Source organism: Amblyraja radiata, chromosome 3 (genome assembly GCF_010909765.2).
Source record: "Amblyraja radiata isolate CabotCenter1 chromosome 3, sAmbRad1.1.pri, whole genome shotgun sequence".
Classification (NCBI taxonomy): Eukaryota; Metazoa; Chordata; class Chondrichthyes; order Rajiformes; family Rajidae; genus Amblyraja; species Amblyraja radiata.
This window is the reverse complement of record NC_045958.1, coordinates 78,142,767-78,154,951: the sequence shown is the minus strand read 5'-3', so window position 1 is coordinate 78,154,951 and position 12,185 is coordinate 78,142,767. Positions and strand designations below refer to the sequence as shown.

General features: G+C 41.4%; 1 protein-coding gene across 1 annotated transcript in view; it reads right to left on the bottom strand.

The window, feature by feature from the left end:
• ecpas (Ecm29 proteasome adaptor and scaffold) overlaps window positions 1-12,185 on the bottom strand; it is a 98,398-nt gene that overhangs the window by 47,704 nt on the left and 38,509 nt on the right. Inside the window, exons 16-21 of the mRNA XM_033018170.1 lie at window positions 11,857-11,983; window positions 8,791-8,871; window positions 5,683-5,902; window positions 4,769-4,860; window positions 3,475-3,606; window positions 605-767 (exon numbers count right to left, since the gene is read on the bottom strand). Of these exons, the coding sequence (XP_032874061.1) occupies window positions 605-767; window positions 3,475-3,606; window positions 4,769-4,860; window positions 5,683-5,902; window positions 8,791-8,871; window positions 11,857-11,983 (815 nt within the window). The remainder of the gene's footprint in view (window positions 1-604; window positions 768-3,474; window positions 3,607-4,768; window positions 4,861-5,682; window positions 5,903-8,790; window positions 8,872-11,856; window positions 11,984-12,185) is intronic.

Below are 12,185 nucleotides of genomic sequence, written 5' to 3'. Positions count from 1 at the left end.
TGTCTTTGGAAACATGTGGTCTGCAAACATACTAATCAACCCACCTACATTTAAATCCAAGTCTTTTATATATATCAGAAACAACAGAGGTTCCAGCGCAGATCCTGCAAACTCCACTGGTCAGTCCTCCAGCTAGAATAAAACTGCCCTATGTATTTTATGAGAAAGCCAGTTCTGAATCCAAATGACCAAATCCCTGTGGATCCCATGTACCCAGACAAAGCCACGTTGATTGATTCTAATTAGCCCATTCTTTTCCAAATGTTGGTAAATCTTATCCCAAAGATTCCTCTCCAATAGCTTCATAACCACTGACTTCGTAAGGCTCACCGATCTATACTTTCCTGGATTAACTCTACTTCCCTTCTAAAACAAAGGAAGAATATTGGCCACTTCAGTAATCTGGGATCTTGCCTGTGGCCAGAGAAGAAGAAGAAAAAAAAAATTAAGCTCTTACAATCTCCTCTCTTGCCTCTCTCAATAGCCTGGGAGAAATTCTGTCAGGCCCTGGGTGTTTATCCACCTTAATGCTCTTTGAGAGCCCAAACACCTTTGCCTCACAAAACTATTAAACACATGCAGAATGATATTCCAATTTAATTACTAATTGCTTCAGTGGTTAACTGAAGTAACTGGTCCTCCAGAGGTTCCTCAGCTTCCAATTCTTCCATATCTTGGATATTTAATCCTGCTTTCTTCTTTCTATTCAAGTAGCGTCCAACCATATATCCTAAAGCTAGTAAAGCTCCGTGCTGTGTTTCAGGGCTCTATGAGAAAAGGATACAGAAAATATAAAGAAATGTCTATTATTTTGTTTTCTGATGAAACTGCATCAATATAAATCAAGGAACAGTTGAAGAACCTATTCCAGTGCAGCTTTAGCATTTGTACCTAATTGACTACGGGAAATTATGCAGGCTTGTGTCCACAAACAGTTGGGCAATTCTAATCCAGTCAATTATTACAGCATCATGTTAGTGCTCATAAGCAGCAAATTGAAGGCTGACATCAACAATTCTATCCAGTTGGATTTTTTCCAGCAACAACCTGTTCAATTAGTGCTCAGTTAAGGGCTTGTCCCACTATACGAGTTTACCCAAGAGCTGTCCCGCGTTTTAAAAAAAAACTTGTGGTAAGTACGTAGAATGTACGTAGCGGGTACGTCGGAGCTCAGGACGTCTCTTAGCGGCTCGTAACGCTAACGGCAGGTACTCGGGAAACGCGGTAAGCTCATGAAGTTTTTTCAACATGTTGAAAAATGTCCACGAGAGCCCCGAGTATCTACGAGTGGCTATTACCGTAATTCTCCGAGTTCGAATCAGGGGAAACTCGGGAGAACTCTTGAATTACCTCGTACAGTGGGACAGGCCCTTTAGGCTCCATCAGGATCACCTCCTCAGAAACAACATAGATCATGTCAGAAGGAATAGGAGTAAAATTAGACCATCAAGTCAACTCCGCTATTAAATCATGGCTGATCTATTTCTCCCTCCTAACCCCATTCTCCTGCCTGCTCCCCATAATCTGACACCTGTACTAATCAAGAATCTATCTCTGCCTTAAAAATATCCACTGACTTGGCCTCTACAGCCTTCTGTGACACGAATTCCACTCCCTGACTAAAGCATTTTCTCCTCATCTCCTTCCTAAAACAAAGTCCTTTCATTCTGAGGCTATGACCTCTAGTTCTAAACTCACTCACTAATGGGACCATCCTCTCCACATCCACTCTATCCAAGCCTTTCACTATTCTGTATGTTTGAATGAGGTTCCCCCCTCATTCTTCTAAACTCCAGCGAGTACAGGCCCAGTGCTGACAAACGCTCATCATAGGTTAACCTACTAATTCCTGGGATCATTCTTGTAAACCTCCACTGGACCCTCTCCAGAGCCAGCACATCCTTCCTCAGATATGGTGCCCAAAATTGCTCACAATATTCCAAATGCGGCTTTACCAGTGCCTTAGAGCTTCAACATAGAGAGGATTCGCAGTCCATTGTGAGTTCCTTAGATAATTAATTAATGCCCAGAAGCAGCATCCAAGGTTGAGTGGATAACAAGAAAGAATCAGTCCTTGATTATCAATAACAATATTATTGTTCAACCCCTCAAAATCAATATCAATGCTTCACCAATGATTAAATAGACAATAGATGCAGGAGTAGGCCATTCGGTTCTTCAAGCAAGCACCACCTTTCAATGTGATCATGGCTGATCATCCACAATCAGTACCCCGTCCCCTGACTCCGCTATCTTCAAGAGCCCTATCTAGCTCTCTCTTGAAAGTATCCAGAGAACTGGAAAGTATCAAGATTCAACTGGACGAGTCTCATGACTTCTACAGCGATGGGACCGTAGCATTGAATAATTCCCCCCCCCCCTCCCTTCCCACCTCTCTGCCTCCCTCCTCCTTCCCCTCCCTCTCTCTCATCCTCTCTCCCCCACCCTCCCCCCCTCACCCACCCTTTCCTCCTCCCCTCCACCCCCTCTCCGTCTGTCTCTTGCCCCACTCGCTCTCTGCCTCTCCCCCTTCTCTCTCTGCCCTCACTCTCTACTGCCCCCTCCCTCTCTAGACGTGCCTGCGAGTTGGGTGGTTATGCGTCAGTGGATGGGATGACGTGCGGTTATGGGGTAAAAGGAGCAAATTAATAATATTAATATAATATCAAGGGGGGTAGTTAGCTTGTGTGCGGGGGGGTAGTTAGTGTGTTTGTGGGGGTCATTAGCGTGTGTGACGCCGCATGCCGCCCCCTCCAACCCACCTCCCCTCCCCCCCCGCAACCGCACGTTGGGGAGACCGACCCAACGGGTCTGCACTTGGTCTAGTTCACCATTAAATGTAGCAATGACGCTCATCAGTTCAACCTAGAAGGGTGATGATCCCTCAGTACTTGTCTGGACTGGTATAGCTTCAGTACTGCAATGCAACTTCAAAAATCCATTCATGACAAATCAGTTCTGACAGTCAGTACGCCGTTCACTAATTGCAACATCTATCACAGCTCCAATACAGCACTGGGGCCAAAATATGTATCATTTATAGAGCAAATGACATCCTGCAAAAAGAACTAATTTGACATATGAAAATTTGCATCACGAGATGAATGAGCTACAGGTGTGTGGGAAAGCCAACATTTCGAGCATCTCCTCCAAGTACACCATATTAATGTGAACACTTATCACCAAGGCTGCAATGTCTCTGCTTCAGAATTCTGAAACTCCCTGTGACGAACACCAAAACTATCTGGATAACAGAACCTTCATCAACTGGGGACGGGCAACACAAATAATCTAAAGAATTATGGAAGTATTATTGTATGAAATTAAATTGTGTCTCAACTTCACTGCCTATTTCCATTTAGCTAACCTTATTCTGAAATGGGGGGTGGTATACTTACTGAGGAGTCTCAAAGGACAAAACAGGGAAGACAGTATTTCAAGGTTAATGCAATATTCATTAAAGTGAATACTTACACTATCTTTAGCGCACTTAATGAGGTTCTGAACGGCCAAGTGGAAATCATTCCCAGACATGGTGGACAGCACCACTGCGTAAAACTGTGCTGCCAGCTCACGCATCTCATCTTTGTTTGTGCTCATAAATATCTTTATAGTGGAGGGAGGAGAAAAGAAACATAGAGCAAATATATGTCTTATTCCAATAAAAGATTTGAACATCAATGCCCATGCCCTTTGTCCCTCTTCTACAATCTCCCACTTCTGCCTCCACCAAAGAGGAAATAAGCTGGTGAAAGGATCAGACTGGTTGTGGATATGAGAAAGAATGACAAGGACTGGGTGATACAGCTGTGTGGGCGATGCACATGCATGATTGTTATGTGCGTGTGTGGTGCACATACATCCACATGTCCTATGCTTGCGTGAATATGGGTATCTTCAGAGGCGGTTTGATGTCAAAGAGAGGATTGTTTAGTTTAGAGATAGAGCATGGCAACAGACGCTTCGGCCGACCGAGTCTGTGTCAACCATCAATCACCCGTTCACACTCGTACTATATTATCTCAGTCTCCACACACTAGGAGTGATTTACAGCGACCAATTAACCTACAAATCCGCACGTCTTTGGGATGTGGGAGGAAACTGGAGCAGCTGGAGGAAACTCACGTGGTCACAGAGAGAATGTGCAAACTCCACAAAGACAGCACTCGAGCTCAGGATTGAACATAGGTTTCTGGTGCTGTGAGGCAACTGCTGTATCGCTACACCACTGTGCCGCCGTGGCTCATGTTGTCGACCTCCCCGTGGTGAGCCCCGTCAACTGACCTCAGTCCGGCAAAGGACAACAAACAGAGACAGCAACAGCGACGCAGCTTGGTGCCAACCCGCAGCATGCACACTTTTTAGGGCAGGCACCTACGGATGTCGAACAGTGATGGGACTAGCGTGGGGTCTGGCAGATGATTGTGGAGGAGGTTGGGTCGGACCAACGATTAGGAAAGTGAATGGGTTATGGCTGTGTCATCAGTTGGATGACAGAGACAAGGGTGTAATCAATGTTGGAAAGTTAAATGCGACATCTAGGTGGAGAGTGATGGATGGCTCAGGCTTGTGGCAGTGGAACCCTATATTATCTGAGACGCAAGTCTCGATACTACAGTTTGGAACTGATTCAGTGTTCTCCTGGGTTTGATACATGTAATAGAATTCTGCACAAGCAACGTTAAAGGTACAATGTATGCCAATTACCAGCATTATACATCCCAGCAGTCTGAGAGCCTGTCCCTCACAAGCAAAGAAGTGATCATACCTTAATCCAATCTATTTTTTCTGTGAACTGTGCAGCTAATTTTTGTGGATAGACAGAGACTATTTCCAATAGACAGTACATCACTGGCAATCCTATTGTTTCCAGGGGGAAGATAGAAAAAAAACCTCTAAATTAATTGAAATTTTATTTCATAACGCATGAAATTACATTCAACTGTCACAAAAATCAGACATCACCTTCCAGTTCAATAGAGCGGATTGACACCCCTGCTTATAACATGAAAACATTATGTGATTACCCAATCATCACTGTGACTCAGAGAACAAAAGCATAATTTGTCTTAATTCTGTGTGTGTCTCAATGCAAGAGCATGAAGAATAGTAATGAACCATTCTTCTTCGTGGATTTAAGTTAATACTAATAGTCATATATTTCTCTCCGCTGGCTCCTTTCCTGCACCTTTATTTCTCTATTTGCTTCTCTTACACAAATGCATTAACCTATCCTTTAATATTTTTAATGGAAACTTTTATGCTGGTCCCAAGGCCAGTAATTGTCATAATAGCTAGAAATGACAACGAATCTACTGATTACATACTTATCTGTTCCTCTTTGATGTAGTCTGCTAGTTTGTAAAAAATTGGATTTGACCTGCCGCCGAAGATATTTGGTTACAAACGGTTGCAAGTCAATATGTATTAAAACATACAATTTTATTTTGAGTACAATACAGAAATAGCTTCCTCTCAAGTAATGAACACCAGTAATGAAGGCACATCTCAATAATAAATTAGATATTGGTTGTTCAGTGCCATACAATAAAACTAAAGGAATTATATAGAAGTGCCTAAGGTTCGAGAATGCGACTCTATCATAATCTGGCACGTTGTCAAAATTAGGAATACATTAAGATCACAATCAGTTGGGAAAATTCAACCTGTTTTCATTCTTACCTCCAATGGTTGTTAACAATTGTTCGAGTAGATCAATGTATGCTTGCACTGGATCAGTTTCACCATTCTTTGAGGATGATGGTGAAATGAAAGTGTTGGAAGCCAAATTTCTGACATAACAGCCAATGGCTGGAGCTTGATCTTGCATGTCAACAAAACTTCGAGATGTGGGTACCACCCCTGCACTGTGTGCTAGACACATTCGCAGGTAAAGGATAACCTGCAGATACAATCACGTTGTTAACATCTTGCTCACCAGGTAATACTTACTACATTCCCCATCCATTCACCAGGCCCCTGTGCATCTCGCGCACTCACTGGGGCTCCGGTTCCCATACTTCCTTACACTCATCTGGTTTTGCTGGCTGCGTTCCCTTGAAACTTAACTCATCTGTTTCCAATTCCCCATCTAAACTTATAGGGTTCACTGATAAATGTATTAATCTACTGAATAATATCTTAAAAAGTGAATTAAATCTATGCTGGAGTATTAATAAGAATGTCATTCGACAGCCAAGAAAATTTGCTTGTCCAGCACCACCTAAATCTGGAGTTGGAAAGGCAAAGAAATGGAAAGATGCCCTTGGCCTGCAATGGATAGACAGTAACCACAGTCAGTGGAGAAAGGTGCATTGCTGCATTCAAAAGAGAGGGCAGATCAGTTGGACAAACTATATTGCTTTTATATGGTGCAAGTATTGAATTGACAAGCTCCTCCTAAGCTGTTTAAGGAACTGCAGATGCTGCAAAATCGAAGGTAGACAAAAGTGCTGGAGAAACTCAGCGGATGTGGCTGAAAAAGTCTGAAGAAGGGTTTCGGCCCGAAACTTTGCCTATTTCCTTCGGGCCATAGATGCTGCCGCAGTTTCTCCAGCACTTTTGTCTACCCCCTCCTAAGCTGTGATCATTTAATTATGATGTTAAATTGATCTTCAGCACCAGCAAAATATGGTGAAAAGTTCTGAAAATGTCTCAGAAATTTAGTTATCATCCAGTATTAGCGAAACAGAGTTAGAGAAACAAGTTAAGACATTTATTTCTCATATGAACTCTGTTACATCTTTCACATGAAAAAGCTATCAAAGAACTACTGTATATTCATTTTGATTTACTAACTTCAGGAGGCAACAGAAAAAGTAAAACAATGACTTGTAATCTCAATATCATTATGAGTGGATTACGTGCAATATCACACAGAAAATTATTTTGTATTTTCATTCAATTGTTGTTGTTTTCACAAGGTTTAAATATTAGTGGTGAGAGTTTGTATTTCAACAGGACAGCACTTTACTTGACCCTACCTGGTTGCAATTTTAACAGTCCCCTTGAGTAATGTGCCTGGACGCATTTACCGCAAGGCTTTTTTATGGTTAGAAGCCTGAATATTGTGGGGAGGGAATACGAGAATATCTGCAGGCTAAGCATTTGAATGGAGATGGAATACAGACAGGCTTACAGGTTATGGAAATACCCCCTTATAGAATTCTCAAATCACTGCCTGGAAATCTAAGATACGGAATAAAATTTGCTATTATGAAATCTATGTGGGGAAAAATTAATAAAATATTGAATAAACAAATTTTGCCTATTTTTTATATTTTCAACGGTGCATGCACAAATAATGTGGCCTTTTACTGTGGTAGGTTCATTTTGCTCCCTTGCAATGCCACTCCACCCCCTACACCCACCAAGAGTTCTCCGTATTATTTACTCTCAAAATGTCTGAAACAATTAAGTGCAAATTGTAAACATAAATGACCACATAAAGGAATTAGACTGGAGGTAAAACTTGATATTTTTCAAAAATTTGATGCTGCCATAGCTTTGTGTAATAGTTAAAGGTGTGGCTTGCTATATATGCAGTTGCTTGCATCTCCCAAAGGAACCTCTGGCCAATTAACAAACATGCTTGGGAGACTGTCAAGACAATCTCTTAAGCGAACCTGTGTCACAAACCCACAGCTGTGGTACTCATTATTACTATTTAGAGAAAAAACATCCTATAGCATCTCTGCTTATAACATGGGATTCAATGGGAAATAGACTTTCACATTATGGAAAACTGTGACAGTTCTCTGCAAACCCAACACCTCCCTAACTCATGAGTCACACGTAGGTTTAAAATTCCAAAGGGAGGAAGGGGTGGGGGTAGCATCCAATGGAATCTTCAAGCACTTTACTATGCTGTGCAAGATATTTCAGCCTGCTGTGTGCAGGTGGCAGCTTAGGTCAGGATTTCACTTTTGCCTTTCAAGTTTACATTGGCTAGATGCAGAAAGCTCTTTGGTAAACAGCCAGCTTGAAATAACATTAAAGTTTTTATTACTATAGTTTGTGAAAGGATCATCTTTGGAAGCCATTGAACAAGCAGAACGAAATAACCAAGCGAACACTAGCTAGAAAAATTGTCCATGATAAATATTAAAATATTCAGCTCAAATTATGATATTAACAGTAGCACACCCCAAATGCCACATTCAAGAATTAAATGAAAAAAATCTTTACGTTCTGCATAAACTCAAGTTGAACACAACAGAATAGTGACCCAAAAAACCCAGAGTTGTGAATTTGTGGAATTCTCTGCCACGGAGGGCAGTGAAGGCCAAATCACTGGATGGATTTAAGAGAGAGTTAGATAGAGCTCTAGGGGCTAGTGGAATCAAGGGATATGGGGAGAAGGCAGGCACTGGTTATTGATTGGGGACGATCAGCCATGATCACAATTAATGGCGGTGCTGGCTCGAAGTAGCCGAATGGCCTCCTCATGTACCTGTTTTCTATGTTCTATGTTCTTTCTAAAAGGAGCAGCACCCCCACACAACAAATGTCTACAAATTAAAATAAGCTACCGGCTAATGAATGGATAACGATTCCAATCTTTACACTGAGACGAATTTAATAGACTGCTATAAAAATGTAATGTGGAAACTCTTAACAGCATGCACTCAGTTTTCTCCTCCCATATAATTTCTTTCTTTCTTCAATTCAATGTTATTCAATTTACATTCTACAGCATTATTTTTTTCTATATTAGATACTGACACTCGGGGATAAAGCAGCAGTAGTCTTTTATAAGGAAACCAGTTTCCATTATTCAGCCTTTCTTACCTCAGCATACGTAGCTGGGTTAAATGGCAGGACGCGGGTTCCAGTGGTGTACTTTGCTGAACTATTTATCCTTTGAGAAGCCTGAAAAGATAGAAAAAAAATGAATGAATATTCTTACTCCCAATATGCAGAATAAGATGGTATAATTGTGTTTAAATATTGTAACATAGCTTATGTGGAATTAAAATCAGGGAAGTGATTTTTTTTTTTTAATGGAGCTGCAAGAAACATCCCCACTAATGTTAGACCATGACATTATGGTCTGTCATGGCATTATGGCCAAAATCAAATTTAAGAGGCTATCACGGCAGAGAATATCCTTGACCAGGAATGAGATAAACAAGAACCACGTCAGGACTGGTAGGATTGTCTGCAGTCAAATCCAGGTACTGATTCAAATCAAAGCTTTAAAACCATAGGAATGGGGTTGTAACTTAACATATGGTTGGGAAAACAGTGCCTTCCATAATGAATGGGACAAAGACCAATCATTTATTTATTTGCCTCTGTCCTCCATAATTTGAGATTTGTAATAGGAAATAAATCACATGTGGTTAAAGTGCACATTGTCAAATTTTATTAAAGGGTATTTTTATACATTTAATAATATAATAATAATATATCTTTTATTGTCATTGCACGTCAGTGCAACGAGATTTAGTGTGCAGCTCCACTGATGTCCAGGAAAGGTAAATAAATACAATACATAAATAAACAAGCTGGATTGATTGACGTGACCATCTGAGGGAGACTGTCCATAGGGGGTGGGTGGGGGGGGCACTCATTAGGGCCGGTTCAGAGCCGCTATAGCTTTTGGTTTCACCATGTAGAAATTACAGCTGTGTTTATACATAGTTCCCTTCCATTTCAGGGCACCATAATGTTTGGGACACATGGCTTCACAGGTGTTTGTAATTGCTCAGGTGTGTTTAAATGCCTCCTCAATGCAGGTATAAGAGAGCTCTCAGCACTCAGTCTTTCGTCCAATTTTTACATCACCTTTGGACACTTTTATTGCTGTTTGTCAACATGAGGACTAAAGTTGTGCCAATGAAGGTCAAATAAGCCATTATGAGACTGAGAAACAAGAACAAAACTGTTAGAGACATCAGCCAAACATTATGCTTACCAAAATCAACTGTTTGGAACATCATTAAGAAGAAAGAGAGCACTGGTGAGCTTACTAATTGCAAATGGACTGGCAGGCCACAGCTGATAACAGAAGAATTCTCTCCATAATAAAGAAAAATCCCCAAACACCTGTCCGACAGATCAGAAACACTCTTCAGGAGTCAGGTGTGGATTTGTCAATGACCACTGTCCACAGAAGACTTCATGAACAGAAATACAGAGGCTACATTGCTAGATGCAAACCACTGGTTAGCCGCAAAAATAGGATGGCGAGGATACAATTTGCCAAGAAGTACTTAAAAGAGCAACCACAGTTCTGGAAAAAGGTCTTGTGGACAGTTGAGATGAAGATTAACTTATATCAGAGTGATGGCAAGAACAATGTATGGAGGAGAGAAGGAACTGCCCAAGATCCAAAGCATACCACCTCATCTGTGAAACACGGTGGTGGGGGTGTTATGTCATGGGCTTGTATGGCTGCTGAAGGTACTGGCTCACTTATCTTCATTGATGATACAACTGCTGATGGTAGTAACATAATGAATTCTGAAGTGTATAGACAATTCTTCTCCGTGGATTGTCACCATGTCATGGTGGAGAAGCTTGTGTGGTCCTGAGAGCAATGCTGTCTGGAGCTATGCTCCTGGTAGGGCCACCCATGGTCGTAAGGTCGGCAAAGAGCAATCCAACCAAGACCTCAATGGTGGAACAGGCGGAGGATGATGGCTGACCTTAGTGGAGCGTCACAACATTTGGGAAGGCGGATGAAAGCTGCAGCAGAAAAGGGTCTCCGGTCATCTTGGACTCCATGCCACTGATCCTGACCCAGATCTGTCAAGGACCGTGTGGTGTCTGTCTGTGCACCAGTCTCCCCACATTAAACAAAGTCACGCACAGATGTCCTCCAACCCTGGAGACACCCATGGTTAGCCATGACCGAGGGGGGCCTAAGAATAGACACATCCTATCTGCTCCAGTTCAAACAAATGACTCAAAACTCGGCGGTTCATTCTACAGCAAGCCAATGATCCCAAATATACTGCTCAAGCAACAAAGGAGTTTTTCAAAGCTCAAAAATGGTCAATTTTTTGAGTGTTTTCAGTCTTGACTAAAAATATCAATCACAAAATTCAAAGTGCTGGAGGAACTCAGCGAGTCAGGCAGCATGTGTGGATGGAATGGACAGATGGATAGATGGATTACGGGTTGGAACCCTTCTTCAGACTGTTATCAATACCAATAACTGACCACATGCATCTTTATAAATGACCTTTGAAAGCAACTTGGATTGTAAATGTTGACTGTGGTACAATTTTGAAATAATTTTGATACGGTAAATTAAGTGAAATGGACTAGCAAGCAGATTATACATATCAGAATGATAACCCAGCATCCATTCTTAACTCTTGTTATTAAATCTACTGAGGCGAACAGGGTTGTACAGGTTAGAAATAGGACTTTCTGCCCACTGTACACCATTTTTTTAATGCAGTAAAATTCAGATAATGCGTAACCTGATGACTCGTAAATCCTGATGGTTTGGCATTTGGCTCATCAGGTTCTATGGACTACATTATCTTCCCATTCACTAGGACCTTGGTTTTTGTGCTCCCTGTCCACTCAGTCTACTCGCTGCGGCCCTTGTCCCCGCGCCTCCTACCTGCTTATCTCTACCCCATTTCTGTCCTCCCTTTCCACTCACTGCAGCCCCTGTTCCAATGGTCCACTTTCACTAAGTGGGGCCTGGTTCCTCCATTTACACTTACTAAGTACACTGGGTAGTGCACTGTCCAACTTTAAAAAAAAGTAAATGAGCGGTATTTTGACATATTAATAGAAGCAACATCCACTAGTCTGCATCTACCAATGTCACAAGCATGCTACATTATCGGATTTCAAACTAAAGCCCTTGAATAAAATGTTAAGAAACTTTACCTTGTCCTGTATATAATGGACCATTTCAGGAAATGGTGGCAAGATTGTAGGGGTGCTTTCCTTCTCCGTTGTTTGATTTGGTAGAGCTCTTAGAACACGTTTTGCTTCCCCATGTACTTCCTCTCTCCTAATTAAACATTGGATGTTAAATGACGAAAAATAAAAACACTTGTTAAGCTTTCCCTTTGCGATTTTGATAACATTAATCTAAAAGCACAATTTGACTGCCGATTGTAATTATTTAGCTATATACTGGCCACGATACATTTTAATTTGAAATTCAATTAAAGTGAATAGTTTAGGATGCTGAATAGTTAAAAATGCTTTGA